Here is a 16,573-nt window from a genome sequence, read left to right as displayed (position 1 = left end):
TTTGTTTAAAAAGTGATTAATCCCGAAATAAGAATAGAAATATCTTTGTACCTATGCAGTTTGATGAAACTATTTAAAAAATGGTTTGTAGAACAGCACGTGGGCGTAGTCTGTTGTTTTTTCTAACTATTACTGATAGCAATCATTCTATTTGACCATTTTCGTTATCAGTTATCTTAAGCATTTATCAATCTCCATTAACAAGGTGAACAACATAACCGACTCATAGTAAAGTCTAAATAACATAACAATAAGTATTGGCAAAAATCAACATTATTTACGGCACAACACACAAAATTTAGGTATTTTTTTAGATGTATTAATTATTTGCTAAGCTAGTCGATTCTACTAGTATCACATCACATAAGATGTCGTTATATTTTATTTTCAGAATTTGGTTGGTCTCGTCTATAATGTCCTATAGAAATGAAAACAATCAATTATCTTGCGCTGAAAATGGTTATTTATTTCATATCAGCGTTGCAAAACGAAGCAATTTTATGCTCTTGGAAAGTACAAAAGTCGTTTTGTCCAAATTGTCTAGTAAATTTATTTAGGTTTAGCCAAAAACATTTACAAAATATCGCAACAAATAATAATTCTTCTAACGGCTATTTTCTGGAAAATTACAATATTTAGACAATTCTATTGCTGGCTGGCTGTAGGTTAATTTTACAAACCGTTTCTGCGATTCTACCAAATTAGTATAATAATATTCTACCATACCAACTAAATCTCAAAAATGTTAGTTCCAAACATGGAAGGAATTATAAAAAAGCATAATTCCAATATGTCAGGTAGTTGGGCAAGTCGAGGATTTAGTTTTAGTTGTAATAAATTAGGATAAGAACGGGACGTTGTGAATATAAAAGAAATATGGAACAATAACACAACATAACGGATTGTTAGTGATTCATTTTTGTTGCAATAACTTGTTTTTGGTTTTCGTTTCTCTTTATTATAGACACGGAAACGTTTCATGTTGTTATTTATTGTTTCGGTTCTACCTAAGTTCGGCAGTCTTGTAAGTAAATGGTCGCGGTGACAATAGTGTATTATATTAGTTTATATGTGGAAGAAGAATTCGTTGTAATGTAAATAAAAAAATATTGTTTGCTCGCGCATGCGTTTGTGTCAAAAACAGACAAAGGTTTTGTGTGGTTTGGAAATCAGCTGTATTTTATGTGCGATGACTTAGTGATACAAAAAAAAAGTGTGTGTTTGCAAGCGACAATGTTTAGTGAAATCGGATATATAGTTTTTCTACTTCTTGCTGTACCATACATCGAAAGTGGTAAGTACCCAACTTGTTATTTTTCCGCAACCCACATAGAATAATAGAGCAATTATTTCGTCCACCAAAAGTGTCGTAAATCGAATACGCGTTAAAGCCTACGTTAATAGTCGCGTTGGTACCGTGAATAATATGCCCTTCACCTATTTTGTTTAATGACTGCCTTGAAATACGCAAATCTGCAATTGATTTTCGAGATTCATCACATAATATTTTGGCTGCCAAACTTCGTTGTTTTACAATACAATTATTCATACAATTTTGTGTATATAATATAAATAATTCATGAGTATGCATAGTCAGCATCAGTTTGTATATTTATGTATACATGTAAGGTGAATAATCTTAAAAATGGTAGAGGTGTCAATGACCAGCCACTGTATTGTGCTTGTTGAGATGATAGTTTAATTCACTTAGTGCTTGGTTGTGCTTCAATACAAGCACTATTAATGTTAGTATTGTTTATATTTACATATTCATTTGTGTGTTGTTTTGTCTGTAGTATTGAATGGCTAGTAACACAAGTCTATGAGTAGACAAAGAAAACAGCTCATAGTATTTTGGTAGACCCATTCTTGTCAATAAAGCTTAACTTGTATAATCTCTAATTACACAATACTGTGTAAACAATAATTTAAAGTATGTCATACAACAGTTAACATCAATATTTTATGCTGAGATCTCATTTTAATAGTGTCTTTGTTTCATAAAAAAAATGTTAAAGTTGTGACACTATTGTAATGTTATTTGCAACCAAAATAATGCTGACATTGTCACCTTGACCTGCATAATGTAATAATAACTATCATTTTGTTATTCATTATTAGGTTCTCAAAAAACATGTCTGTTTGTTTTTGTTTTTAATACATAGGTACATACAAATTTTATTTGGATCCTATACATCATTCTATGAAATAAAATAGGTAGGCATGAGAAATATTAGCTCAGTTCAATAGAAAAGTTGATTGGTATGATGTTATTGTGTTAGATTATATAGTGACTATGTACCTACCAAACTAAAATGAATTAAGTACCTATTTCTTTAAAGTGATTTCAGTGAAGTGATGTTTGCCTTTGCCATAATGTTTTATTGTTGATCTGAAAGTTATGTCTGCCTCTGTATGTTATCATTGATAAATATTACCTAGGTACCTATCAATATGTTATAGTTTAGGAATAAGAATAACTCTGAATACCATTTTTTGCAATTTTCAAAGTTACTCATGTAATGTAATTGGGTAATTCAAATTATAGTCATCAAAAAAGATAAAGATTGAACAAATTTCAAGCCTTGATTATCAGTGCTTAATTTTTGACACATAAGTACATATATTATTAGAATAACTACCATTCTGTCCACATTAAAAAGTAAGTGTAATTTATTATGCCAGTAGTCATAATAAACAAACAACTTATCTTACTGCAACTGTTGCCAACTCCAAGTGTTGTCTTTCATCAAAATGGGGTAAAATATTCAACCAAAACAAACATAGCAATATACATAATATTAAAAAAAAAATGCCTTTTAAATTATTGATAAAGTTATTTCTGTATAGTACTCTATGATAAGTACCTAGATATTTATAAATTCAGATGTTGTGAGTAATAAATGAAGGATAGAATAACCCTCCTTTCTGCTGGGACTCTCCACATGATTGTGGGTTTTACCAAATAACAATAAACGAAAAGAAACCAGTCATACTTTCACGAACCACTGAAGCGTGAGTAATTTATTTAGGAACAGGTTTAAATGATGCACTCACTACTTTATTTTTAAATATAAACCAGGGCAATCATTCTGTGCTGTAGGTGCCTACTTTAAATTGTATGGTATTAATAATTTGGTTTCATGGTACCTACCTATCATGTTTCAAATAAAAATCTGTAGCAAATTTTGTGTGTGACTAGATATAAATGGACAGTAGTTTTTATGAAATTTTGCTGTCAGAACTATTTTCTTCAATTACAACAATCTTATAGCTTTATCATCAGGCTAGTAATTAATGAATCGGGTTTTTTAAGAAGTTAAGGCTTTTCCCATGATATAATCTACACATCTAGGTAGGTAGGTATATAGATTCTCATTAGAAAATCCAGGGGATAGGTATTATTATATACCTATTTACCACAGCAGTACTAATATCTAGGTTGAACAAAAGGAAAATTATTTCCAGCAACAATTAAGTCATAGCCTCATATAAAATTATTCATCATTCATTCTGTGAGTAGGTAAATACATGATCAATCGTACCTATTTAATTATACATGCGTCATTTTAGTATGCTTTCTGTGTACTTCTAGCGGCCCGCCCCGGCTTCGCCCGGCTTAAGCAGTTATTTTACAAAATACTTTTGCTTACAATTTTTACAGAAAAGCCTTCCCTTTGAATCACTATATCTATTAAAAAATACCGCATCAAAATCCGCTGCGTAGTTTTAAAGATCTAAGCACACATACATACAGACATAGGGACAGACGCGGGAAGCGACTTTGCTTTATACTATGTAGTGATGATCACTTTCAATAACAAACAGTTACCTGGTAGAGAATAGTAAACTAGACAGCTAGGTACTTACAATAGATAGTTTTTGTTCCACTTTTAGTGTTCGCTATATGCTGTCAATGTTCGACATCGGTTCAAAACCAGTTCTGAAGTTCTGACTCATCATAAATCAGTCGACACATTCGTCCGCCTACAACGTGGACTAAATATTACGCCTTGGAGGTTTGCGCGCCGTTATTTGCCATATTAAAATTACTAGCCGACTGGCATTAAGAAATAAAATCATTATCAACTAAAGTTTCAATCGTATTTATTAAAAAGTATGGTTGATTCTCTTAGGTACATTTTTATATAACAATATTTAAGTGTACTTATTTACGTGAGTCAATACAACTCACGATTTTTACTTGATGTAACAATCGCTTTATTGTCTTCCAAATGTAATCAATATGATACCTAGTTACCTTAAATACGCCCACAGAATACCTATGTAGCATACATTAGCATTATAAAAGGAAATATCCACTTTGAATACCTTACATCCTTTCGGTTGCAGTTCTATTAAGTTTGACAGAGGAGGCGGGTTATAAAAAAATTGTGGCTGGTTGAACTCGTTATCATACTGAATTAACCTCCGGAAATTCCTAGTAGGTACATAATTATTGCCAATATTATACAAGGCTCTGATTATGTGAGTCACTAAGCGTCTTATGTGTCGGTATAACGGAATCGTGAGAAATATACCGCCATGAACCGACTGCATATATTTTATATAATCCTTGTATTAACTGCACGAAATTCTGTCGTAAATATTATGGTTAAAATGATGATCCCAAGAGTTTTGGGTTTATCTATTAACATTGAAATTTGATCCGGATTAAACTTTTTCCAGACCTAAATGTAAATGCTGTCTATGTATTATCGTGTCCTATATTTTGCCAATCCCGAAAACATACATTCGAATATTACTGGACGTTAGAAGCAGGTGAGGCTGATTTATTTCTGTCCTAGTTACCTAGAGGTGAGGGGTGCTGTGATCGTGTGAAAAAGCAAATGGCCCCTGTTACGGCGCGACGGGAGGAAATAACATCCATTCACGTGCTATCTATCCTATCCGTACCTCGAAGAACAATGATCGCTGTCTAAAGATAGGACGACAGATATTTTACAACAAGGATCGCCCATCCGGCCCTTTAATATATATATCTCATTGACAATGTTCATTTATCGTCACCAAAGCTGAATAATTAAAATGTTTTATTGTTAGTTTCGTTTAAACAGGTGTTACGCAGACATCATGATTTTAGTTATTTGTCTTCCGCTTTTAGCGCAAACAAGTCACTGTTGACTAAGTCTTTTGTTACGTCTAGCTAAATAACAAGTAAAACTTCCTATGTTTATGTTTAACCATTAAAGTGCTCGTTACATTAAAGAGAACGTGTTCAATTACGGCTACTTCATAAGCAATCGCGTACTTAGTAGTTGCTTATAATTATCTAATTAGCTATTTATTTAATGAGCTTTCTGATTTCATCATGACGGTCCTTGGTACAAAACGAGTATGTAATTACTTTGAAGATGTCCATTGTTTTTGGTTAGTTGCGTAAATCCGTAGTTTGTTCGCGTCGCCGACAAATCCGCAGCGCTCATCCGTCCGTTCTACTTAACCGTTAGACTCGAGTTAGTTTGAGTTTAGGAGATAATAACCTGGCTTATTATAATGTTTTTATTTAAGTAGACTTTATTAACTAAACTAGTAGCTAAATATCAATGTTATCCGTGTAGGTAATATGAATAACTGTTTATTAAGAAAAATGCCAAAAATTAAAATTTTACTAAGTAATTAATGGTGAAATAGTGAGTAATATCCAGAAGCCTTGTTTTCCGACTTGTAAAACCCGTGTCGCCACAAAACGCGCGAAAGACGGAAGCTTGAAATATTGCGATCAACATAAATGCTAAAACATGAAACTGGTGTTACTTTCCAGTGAATTTATATTTGTATTTCATACCAAAGCATGTTTTGCGCCCGGTTCATTCTTAATTTGAGCTGCATAACGGTATCTTATGAGCCTTGCTTGCCACAAATTACCTTGTTATTTTATTTGACTTTTCGTTGCTCTGTACGTGCTGTTTCAATACAAATAAGTGTCGGACTTATGAATTCACAATGTAAACTGTCAGCTAAATGAAACTGGCGAACAAACTTACTAGTGAAGACAATTGCATCTTTACGACCATGACGCAAAAAAAGCAAGTGTGTCTAATAACTTATAATTATTATAATTATTGCCATTGCCATACAGGCCTTCAGTGAGACGTTGCTTGTCTCACAACGTTAACACAGATAATTATAATTAGGTTCTCAGTTGAATCATACGTTCGCTTGTGACGGCTGTGACTTTCATATTATCTCACTCCTCATAATATTATCATGAATTTCTACTTATCAAACCAAAAATGTGTCAATAGATAAAGTCATAAAGGAAAACAAGCGCAGCAAGCAACCACAAGTTTGCAATGGTTTGCAACACGACGTTCATGACTCATCGCCCTCAAGTCAGAATCAAGCACACTGCCAGACAAATTAATAAGAATTGAGCAATTTATTTGTCTTCAAGGCAAAAGCAACGTCTTAAATTGTATGTTGTTAAAAATTTTAGATAGATATTTACGCTATACGTCCATCTTTATCCACAAAAACGTCGATGTTCAAGTTGTTTTGGATTGGTAAATGCTTAATTCGCAATTGCTGTGGGAAATGTTATTTGGTACTGGCATTATTGTATAAAAAATACGGCTGTATTATACAATCGTCGGTCACACCTGGTCTGTTAACACCCAGTTAATAATAATTGTATCATTTTGTGGTGTAGCTCATGAGACAGTCGGGTTGACGCATCGCGCTGTGCGCTCGCTGTGACGGCGAAGCGACGGGTGCGTTCGTTGAACTGGCGAGGTCACGTCCACCCATGACGTGTGCGGCTTACAAACACTCTTTCCGCACTCGATGCCAAGTCCGAGTGAGTGACAGCCGACCGATACTCCACACAATCGCATTCATCACTCTTCAACTTATCATTCATAACTACGATGTCGCCTTGTGACTCGCCCGCCGGATATTATATGCCCTTTACACTATCAAAGTTGTATTTTTAGCTTTCTCTTAAGCTGTTACCAAGCGTCTTAGTCTCGGTGTAGTCAATTTAATTGCACTTGCGTCCAGACTACATGATTGTGGTGACATTTAGGTATGTTTTTATACTATTTCGTGACCAGTTTACAGCGTGCACTCAAAGATTAATTAATGAGTTTATTGAACATTAATTAAATTATATAAAATTCTAATAAGTACTAATAACAATGATGATTCAAATACAGAAATAATCGAACAAAGCAAATACTTCACTTTCCTCAACATATTCTGCTTAAAACATGACATCGTCTTTGCTATTACATGCTAAAGTTAACGCGAATTGATTCGAAAACGTAAACATGTCGAATTTGTTAATTAAATCTATTAAAAAGTGATCAGAAATGACTTTGTTTACATTAATCAACTCATCAATGAACAATTATAGATAATAACAGCATCAACAATATAATTAAGGTCGAGTCGATATTAACTCATGAATGATATTCGGTCATTGACGAAGGTCAGTCATTAAATTCTACTCTATCATGATTGAACAGTGTAAAAATAAACCTTAAACAAAGTTTCCAAAGTTCCACTCAACATTTTCTATCGGCGCTGCGAATCTAGCCTACTAAAGCGAAAACGAGCAATTTACACTGTTAATAAGTTTTCTATTTACTTTGAAACATGTATTTTGATAGAAAAAGTTTCCAAAAAATGTTGAGCGAGACGTTTTAGCCGGTTGTTAAAGCGAGTCTAAAAGTTTTTACTGCATTTGACACACTTAAGTAGACAAAGGCCAGTCGATCGGTGCAAGTCGAACGGCAATTTGGTACAAAGTAGTCTCGTAAACGTTTATAGCTCGAGTTTACATACGATATAACTCATCACTTCTATGCTTTATTGCTCAAGATATTTGAGATGTCTGAAAGCATTCTTATCTCTAGAATTGTAAGAATTGTGACTGAACACGATCGATTTGATAAATTTATGTTATCACAGTAGGTAGATGCTAGATGGTTTACTGTTCAAAAACAGTTCTTTAGCCTATTTATATTACCTTGTTCGATAAATAATTTTAAGTAAATACGTTGTGGGTATTATTCGGAGCATTATTTACCTTAATAAATAAATATAGTTACCTAATATGTATTTTAATCAAAATCTATACACATATAATCTTACAATAACAGGATAAGAAGGTACCTAGTATTATTTGTATAATTTTTTCCCGTATAATAACAATAACAGGGTAAATTATGTTGAAATACTTCTCATTATTGTTAACGACCCTCAATGATTTTTTTAAAATGACAGCCGGGACCCACAATTTAACCTGTCTTTCGAAACACGGAAGAATCGATGTTTATAAGATGGTCACCCATCTACATAACAACCTCGGCAAGCGTAGCTTAACCTCAGAGATCGATCCGCGCGGCTGTTGTTAACTGAGCCACGAGCGGTGGTAACGTGTGTTGAAGCTACGTGAGGTTTTCTCGTTACCCGCTCACCGGAGAAGCCACCGGTACAGTGTCATTGTCTCTCTTATATCACGCTAATGTAAACGTAATGAGACATTCCCACAACATTAACACTTTAATGCACACTATTATTTCTTTTAACAACATTATTTTGTACAAATTAATATGATGTTTTTAGAATTCCGTACCAAAAGAAGAAAAACGATACCCCATTTCTAAGCCTCCGCTGTCTGCCTGTCCGTCTGTCTGTTACCAGGCTGTATCTCATAGACCGTAAAGGCTAGAAACTTGATTTTTTTGTCAAATTATGCATTTCCATTGCCGCTATAATTACAAATACAAAAAATTCTAAAATATATGAAGGGGGTCCCCATGCAATAAATATGTTTGTTTAGTTTTTTTTGTTCGTTTGCGTGTCCGCCTCGCACTTGGCGGTTTTTTTTTTATTTAGTAGCTACCAATTATTATTTCTGAATAGAACACGTAAGACCAATGACTCAGAAAGTCACACATCATTTAGAAACTCATTTTACGGACTTTTTGTCGAGTGCGATAAGACTGAATAACGGCAAGTAATAAGAAAATTGATTTTTTCGAAATTATTTACGGGTTTCTATTAGATTGATTGATTTTATTTATATCAGCTGTTGCTAGCAAGTAGCAACCACTTGCTGCCAGCATTTAATTCATATAAGAGAGAACGCGTGGAACGAAGAAATATTTAATTTTATGTAATCTATACTAATATTATAAAGCTGAAGAGTTTGTTTGTTTGTTTGTTTGTTTGTTTGTTTGAACGCGCTAATCTCAGGAACTACTGGTCCGATTTGAAAAATTCTTTCAGTTTTAGATAGCCCATTTATCGAGGAAGGTTATAGGCTAACACATAACATCACGCTACGGTCATTAGGAGCGGAGTAGCAACGAAAAATGTCATAAAAACAGGGAACATTTTTACCAATTCTCTTAGGTGACGCAAGCGAAGTTGCGCGGGTCAGCTAGTTATTTATATTTCTAAAACACACATCTAACATTCAATTGAAAGGTCTACTTAAATATATCTATAAATATTGATATGTAAATAGGTAATACATGTCCAGCAGTGGACACATATATGTTGAGAAGAGGAAGATCAAGTTATTAACTATAGTTCACCCGCAATTATTGTATGTACCTAATAATTTAAAGTTAAAGCGCTATAGGTAGGTACTTCTAAATGTACATTAATAAAAACTTTATTTATTTAGTTAATTACTACTAAATGACCGGATCGACCTTTATATTTATGTTTTTAAAACAATATATATTGCTATACATACATATATGCTCTTAGGTACCTAGATTAAAACTTCAATAACTGAATTGTGTTAGCGATAACACTTTATAATTGGCAGGATGCTGTGGTTTTGGCTGTACTGTTTGTGGGGAATTAACATAAGTCAACAAACTTTAGCAGCATAATATAGGTACCTAGCTATGTGTAGCATAATATAGGTACGTAGATATCTCTATTTGTATAATTGTAATGTAGATTTTTAAGGGCTTAATTCAGTCTCAATTTACCCGGAACTATTATTAACGTATAAGAATTCGTTCAATAGCTGGATATCTTCCTAGTATATTTATTCCTAGTATATCCTAGTATAGTTCTTAAGTTCACAGACAAAGGTTTCACGAACTTTGTTTTTTATGTGATCACCATTTTTCTACTCCCTATGCACTTTTGCAAGATGTATTTGTTTGACTTTGGTTTTTAGGAAATCAATAAACAATTGCCATATTGCTAATGAAAGAAATTTCTTACCTGCCTCATCGTTGATGTGTCAAATCGTCAACAACAGTTTTCATTAGATCCCAAAACTATTATTTTAGTGATATATCATTAAGGATACTTAGGTTTAATGAGTATGAGTTGGCATGATACCGTACCGCCTGTGCGCTGTAACACAATTTCAATAATATTATACGAGTGTGCAGCACACAACGGAGCCAAATCTCCGAAATGGCCACCGGTTAGGCACCGCCTGCCGTTGTCCGTAATCCCTGAATGGGTAATGCGACGCTGTAAGAGGTGCATTGATATCCTATTCTACGACTAGAGTTTGTAATGTACCAACGCTGAATAGAGCTTGGTTATCCACGTTTAATATTACTTGCGAGGCTACGTTTAAGCAGTTTCAGCTTAAACCCAGATTTGGAGTTTACGTAAGAAGTAATTAAAAGTTTTTTTCTGAGTAGTTTTAGTTTCATCAGCAAACTTGCAATCAACGCTTCGAAAAGTAATTTTAATGTTCAATAATATTAACGAGGAAATTTATTTAATTTAAAGCTTGGGCAGGTAGTTTTCTGAAATTAAGTTTTCAAACATAATCTTGCGTACAATCCTAGAAGTCATAACTGTTAGCTGTTGTAAGTTTTCATAGACTGAACACTTTCTAGAAGGTCGACAGTGCGTAATAGCCTTAAGTCCTTAAATGGCAACAGGGATTTAAGTTTTTCACTACCGTTATACGCAATGTAACATTAAACTCTCAAGCTCCTCGACACCTATTCGTGTGTGGTGTGTGCTAGTTAGAAGTAATTTAAAGTCAAGATCACGCGTGCTGCGTACGTAGAAGGTCGACGTCCTGAACCTAATGAGCCATTAATATAAGATCCTTCCTAAACTACATTAGCCCTCACCCAGTACTTGAAATATAAAACTAGCTTTTAGTAGCCATTTCGACCATCTCAAGTTAGCCATAAAATATGAACGTAATACTAACGCCACGCCTTAAACACATTATACAAAGTACAAACTCTTAAAGGTAATGTAAAACGGAGCGCTGTTAAAAAAACCAGTGCGTAGGCGTTTTATATGTTTAGATCCACAATATCCTAGGAATCCTGCGAGAAGTGCAACATGAAAATATAACGTAAAGTTTACATGCAACAAAGACTTAAATCTGTTACATTAATAAAGGTAGGTTGCACTAAATGCCTCGGCTGTACAAAAAACTTACTCATACTTGTTACACAGACTTGTTTACACGAATACGCAATATTTTCCCGTTTATGATTCAGCTCTTGTCTTGTGTATAGTTAATAAAAAAAATCTGTTACGCGAAGCTGTTTAGCCTGAGGCGTGATTCTAAATCGTATTACTACAGCCTTGGAGGCCGGCCACGCTTCGCCGAGCATGACGCGGCAGACTCGTAGCCCACCGCCAATATCTTTATTCCATTGTACTATGCTCCAACTATAAGAGGAGCGTTGAATCCCAATGCACCTTGTCACTTTGTGTCCCTGTCTAACGCGTCAATATTTTCAAATGCCTCTTTCCTACAAAGAAAAGATTGATCAGCCTTTCTTTGTTCTAACGGCAAGGATATCAATACAAACTGGGCCACAACATCCGTGCCTTCCTTTTATTCTTGCAAGAGTTGGCACGCAGGTGATTCATTAAACGCTAATTGAAATCGAAACTTCGATACGTGTAACACTGCTAACTTTTCAATACTAATGTCTATTCCTGAAAGTGTACCTAGGCAGTGTTTTAATGGAAGTTGTTAGTAGTTTGGCATTTTTGTTTGGTTAGATAACAAGTAACAAATCTGTTTTTCTAGTACTTTTGCTGTAAAAACTTTGAGAATAAAACACGCAACAGCTAGGTAGGTAAATAAAAATCCAATTGTTTTGACCATTTGTCTTATCGTAGTTAAATAACTAGTACATGAACTTTCACTAGTAAACAACCTTCGTTTTATAATGTCGTAGTTATCGTGGACCGGCCATAGCTTCGCTCGGATGGACGACTCAACCGCCCGGACAGTTTTTGTGCGATATTTTTATGCCTCATACTTTATGGGGGCCATAAGATATTTGAGATAAGGACAAAAAATAAATTGCCCGATCCGAAACAGATTTATCATAATGTATTGGCTGTGGAGCTATTGGGTTAACAATAGAAAAACACTCCACGGCTTCTTGTAGTACAGCCTATGCTAGCAAAGAAAAAGACATTGTCTTATTGTAAATTAGCTAGGTAGCTCAATTGGGTAATTGGTACACGTGGAAGTTACCTAGGTCTAAGCTATGTTAATTTCTTCATTGAAATTCTTTTCTTATTTTCGGGCTGGTGACTTAGTTCAAATTGCCAACAGTTCTATAGAAGGCATTGGTGACAATATGTTACTCAAATGTGTGATTCGTCGATCTATCTATTTGCAGCAAAAATTTCCATATGTCAATAAATCGGCCAATAAAACGGTCTGTGAATTTCCACTCCTGAAGTTAGTTGAATACAAAACCTTGGGCCTCAGCTACAATCCACAATGAACGCTCACAAGAGGATATTGCTATAATCGCAGCGCTTGACAGTTGCCAGTCGCATTGGTAAGCGAAGAATGAAGATATTCTATACACGCTTCCATTCAGAGAATATCATTTGTTAAAGCATAAAACAACAAATATTCATATTTTTTTATTTTTCAATAATGATTTTAAATACCGATTTTAGATTTTTCTATTTGCCAAATTCCAACACGTAGTATTAATCTGTTTAAGACAATTTCAAAGTATCAGACCATCTCATAACATAAATGGGACTTCAAAAGAATAAAGTACCTACTGTAACTGTGTACCAAATAATGCGAACAACCTCGCATGAGATAAGCCAGACGTATAATGTTCTGTTCATTCTCCACTGAGTATTGATGTATGTGCAATGAAGTTTGCGCAAATATGGGTTTAACCAGTCCCTGCTCATATTATAAATAATATCTCTTTGGATGTCTGTTGCTTTTCCGTTTCGGTTGACCGTGTATGTTTGTTTTATATAAGCCACTGCAGTTATTATCATCCTTGCGTGGAAGGATAACATCTTTTTTTTTTTTCACGCGTATGTGAGTATCCAGTTAGTTCGTGCTTGCTTATTTAAGAGATTCAGCGTTAAAACTTATTAATATCAATAGTCTTTTGTTAACAGATAAATGGGTACATATTTTGATCTCTTAGTAGTTGCCACTCATGATCTAGTTACGTCGTATTAAAAAATGGTTCATATTATTATTGATCGTTAATGTATTAAAGCTCACGATCACAAACAGTGCAAGCAAGGTGCAAGCCCGAAGATGTTCTCGAAACATTTGTCTTTCTTCTTTCTGAGTTGTTACTAAATGGCTTCAATAGCAACAAGAGACCGCGTATTATTTTGAAGAGTATTTTGCTTTTACCCGGTAAGTAGACACGTGCAGACCTTCGTGAATAGTCTTGTATTATACAATGACATAATGTAAGATAATGAGTTCATTAAAACAATACTGCTGTCCGTATTCACTATACTTTACATTCTCTAGTGTATTTTTGTTAAAAACTACGCCATAATTTAAATTTATAAAACCATACTTAGAAACAAAAGCATAATTTCAAAAGCATTATTTTTTAAATCCGTCTTTAAGAGAAGAATGTTTATCATTATGAAAATGCTTTTGAGGTTTTTTTTTTCATCTGAACGTTAAAACCTTTTCAGTCGGATTAAAAAAGTATTTTTGCTATCTGATTTATACCAGACGCTAGACAGAGAGTCAGACATTGTAATAGAGACAAACGTATCTTGATCATGTTTTTCCTTTTTGTAATGTGATTCAGAATCTTTTAGTATAGCTTATATCTATTTTAATGCTTTAAAAATGTACCTCTGTAATTAATGGTATTTTTATTCATATTGTTTGCAAATAAGTAGCATTAGTATGCTACACGGTGTCAGATATGTCATTAAGACGTTACTATAATAATATGATGTTTGATAAAACTGTAGGCCAATGCACAGTTCGGTTAATATATTTATATTGAATTTCTATAATAATGCTGCGATTTTTTCAAAGTTATTGATATAAATGAAAGTAATCTCGTCTTGAATTACTTCTAGATTGGTAAAAGGATTGAAGATCGCCAATCGTTTATCGAATATCTTTCCAAGTTTTAAATCAAACAATAAGGGGTAATTTTGACCCATTAGTTAAGTTAAAACGACGACTAATTACAAAGACAGCGCTTGTGGGGCAGTTTAGTTAGTCATAATAGCCTGTTATCTAGAAACATGTTATGCTGAGTTACTTCACATGCGAATAAATACATTGTAAGCAAGAATATCGTGAGAAGAACTGACTAGAAACACTCCTGCATTAGGTCTAGTTCTATAATTTTCTTGGTATTAGTATTTTTATAATGATACTGTATTTTGCTTGAGGCTATACACGCGTGGGAGATATGTATAAAGAAACCATATCTTTGTTTTTATTGTTATTATATTATTTAAAATTAAATATCCGTGTATAATATTAACTCATTGACTCTCAGTTTCTGAGGTACATTTAGCGGTAGTTTATCTATTCAATAGCGTTTTTTATATGACTTTTAACGCTATGAAATCAGTTAGTCTGTGGTACCTAGTCGAACTTTGTCCATGTGTCTCTGCTACAAAAAACGTTAATATAAACGTATTCCATTTTATAGAAAACGCCAATAAAGAGAACCCGTAAAGTTATCTATGTCACAGAATTGTTAAAAATATCCCATCAAATGGAAGTTATTTTTGTATCGGGATGTGTTGACAATTTGACATGGGATGATACAAGGATAATATTAACATCATTCTTCAATAATGAATCGCAGTAACAAAGAAATTTTGTTAAACTAATTTCTTTCCATAATTTCACTCGCGTTGCGCTTTCTTTTAAGCGTCTGCAAATAAAAATACTGTAATTACCAAAATGCAGTTCTATTTACGTATATAATTAATTATGTCCAACTAAATCTCCACTTGTTTACGTTCGTATAAGATAAAATTTCTAATTTAGACACGTAGCGAATCTACGGGACAGGGTTTAAGTTTATTATGTTGTAAAATCGGAGAGCAGTCGGAGCGCGCGGTCGTTGACCCTCGGTAGTCATCCATGCTACTGGGCGGGCGGGCGGCGGCGCGCCGACCGTAGTTAGGCGCCCTGCAAACATAAACAAACGTCTGCAACACCAAACAGCCAACAACATGCCTGAAAGCTACCGCCAATGAATGGACAATCATTTTTATTTGTGGTTTATAGACCGCTGCCCCAGCCACTACAAATAGTCGTACACATGTCTACGACTCTTCTCACATGTACAATAATTAACGTAATACGTCGAGTGTTACGAAATAAACAATACTATAATCACGCAACTCCTATTTATTTGTTACAAACGAATTCGTCGAAGTCAAACAAGCAATTTTTGCGATTACATAAAATTAATTGGCCATCCACTTAGCTTTAATTCGATACGCTTACAAAAGAGCCATCCATTCAACTGGACAATTAAATGGTATTAGTAACCTTAATTCCTTTATAATATAACAAATTACTAAATTAGTAACGTTCTCTTAACTTATATCCTTATTTCCATTCACTTCAATAAATGTTTCACATAGTTACCTATCAGAAATAGAACAAAATCGCGAAAGTTATTTTTATCTAAAAGAATGTATGAGGCCATAAGAATAATTGGGTCACTGGAACACAGGGAGGGTGGGAGTTCACACACTAGATAATACTGCTTTGATTTCCTGCTGCATTGGACGTATTTCCTTTTTTATTCTGACATTATTGTACAATATGTGTTTTTTATATTTGCATTTATACAGCATCGATTCTGAATAATGTATTTTTATTCTAGCCTGTGAGCTTCTGTGGTTTATTATCAAAACTAAAAGCTACTCCAATTTAGTATTATATTGGCTTATTAAGGAACATTCAACGCATTCTCGATCCACAAACGCTCCACAATACAATACAGTGGGTAGAGTTTAGTGAGCAAAAGCAATTTGGTACAGATATAATGTGCCGGTACGAGTGGTGCCGAGCCGCACTCGCTGCCCAACGAAGGCAATTAGCGACACATGCTGTCGACACCCGTCTTCTTATGAAAGAGCACTCCAACTATTGCGCCTCTCTTACACTAACACTTCTCATATATTTTTCAACACGGTCCATTTTTCCTGCACGCGAAGTCCTTAATGACGTGCGCAAATTACTCTCTGAAACTGTAACGTTTTCCCCTCAAATATATTCAGGTCGAATAATAAATTAAATCTTTTCGAGTGAAACTGCGTTCGCCTGCCCGTGCTCACCTATTATCTTTGGTTG

At 34.2% G+C, this 16,573-nt stretch overlaps 1 protein-coding gene across 1 annotated transcript in view; it reads left to right on the top strand.

Annotated features, from left to right (window-relative positions):
- Window positions 1-778: 778 nt before the first annotated feature.
- kuz (zinc-dependent metalloprotease kuz) overlaps window positions 779-16,573 on the top strand; it is a 48,199-nt gene continuing 32,404 nt past the window's right edge. The window contains exon 1 of the mRNA XM_076115367.1: window positions 779-1,294. Within this exon, the coding sequence (XP_075971482.1) occupies window positions 1,183-1,294 (112 nt within the window). The 5' untranslated portion in view covers window positions 779-1,182. The remainder of the gene's footprint in view (window positions 1,295-16,573) is intronic.

The sequence above is a fragment of the Anticarsia gemmatalis genome, chromosome 6 (genome assembly GCF_050436995.1).
Source record: "Anticarsia gemmatalis isolate Benzon Research Colony breed Stoneville strain chromosome 6, ilAntGemm2 primary, whole genome shotgun sequence".
Taxonomy (NCBI): domain Eukaryota; kingdom Metazoa; phylum Arthropoda; class Insecta; order Lepidoptera; family Erebidae; genus Anticarsia; species Anticarsia gemmatalis.
The sequence above is the reverse complement of the archived record's forward strand: the minus strand, read 5'-3'. Positions and strand labels throughout refer to the sequence as shown.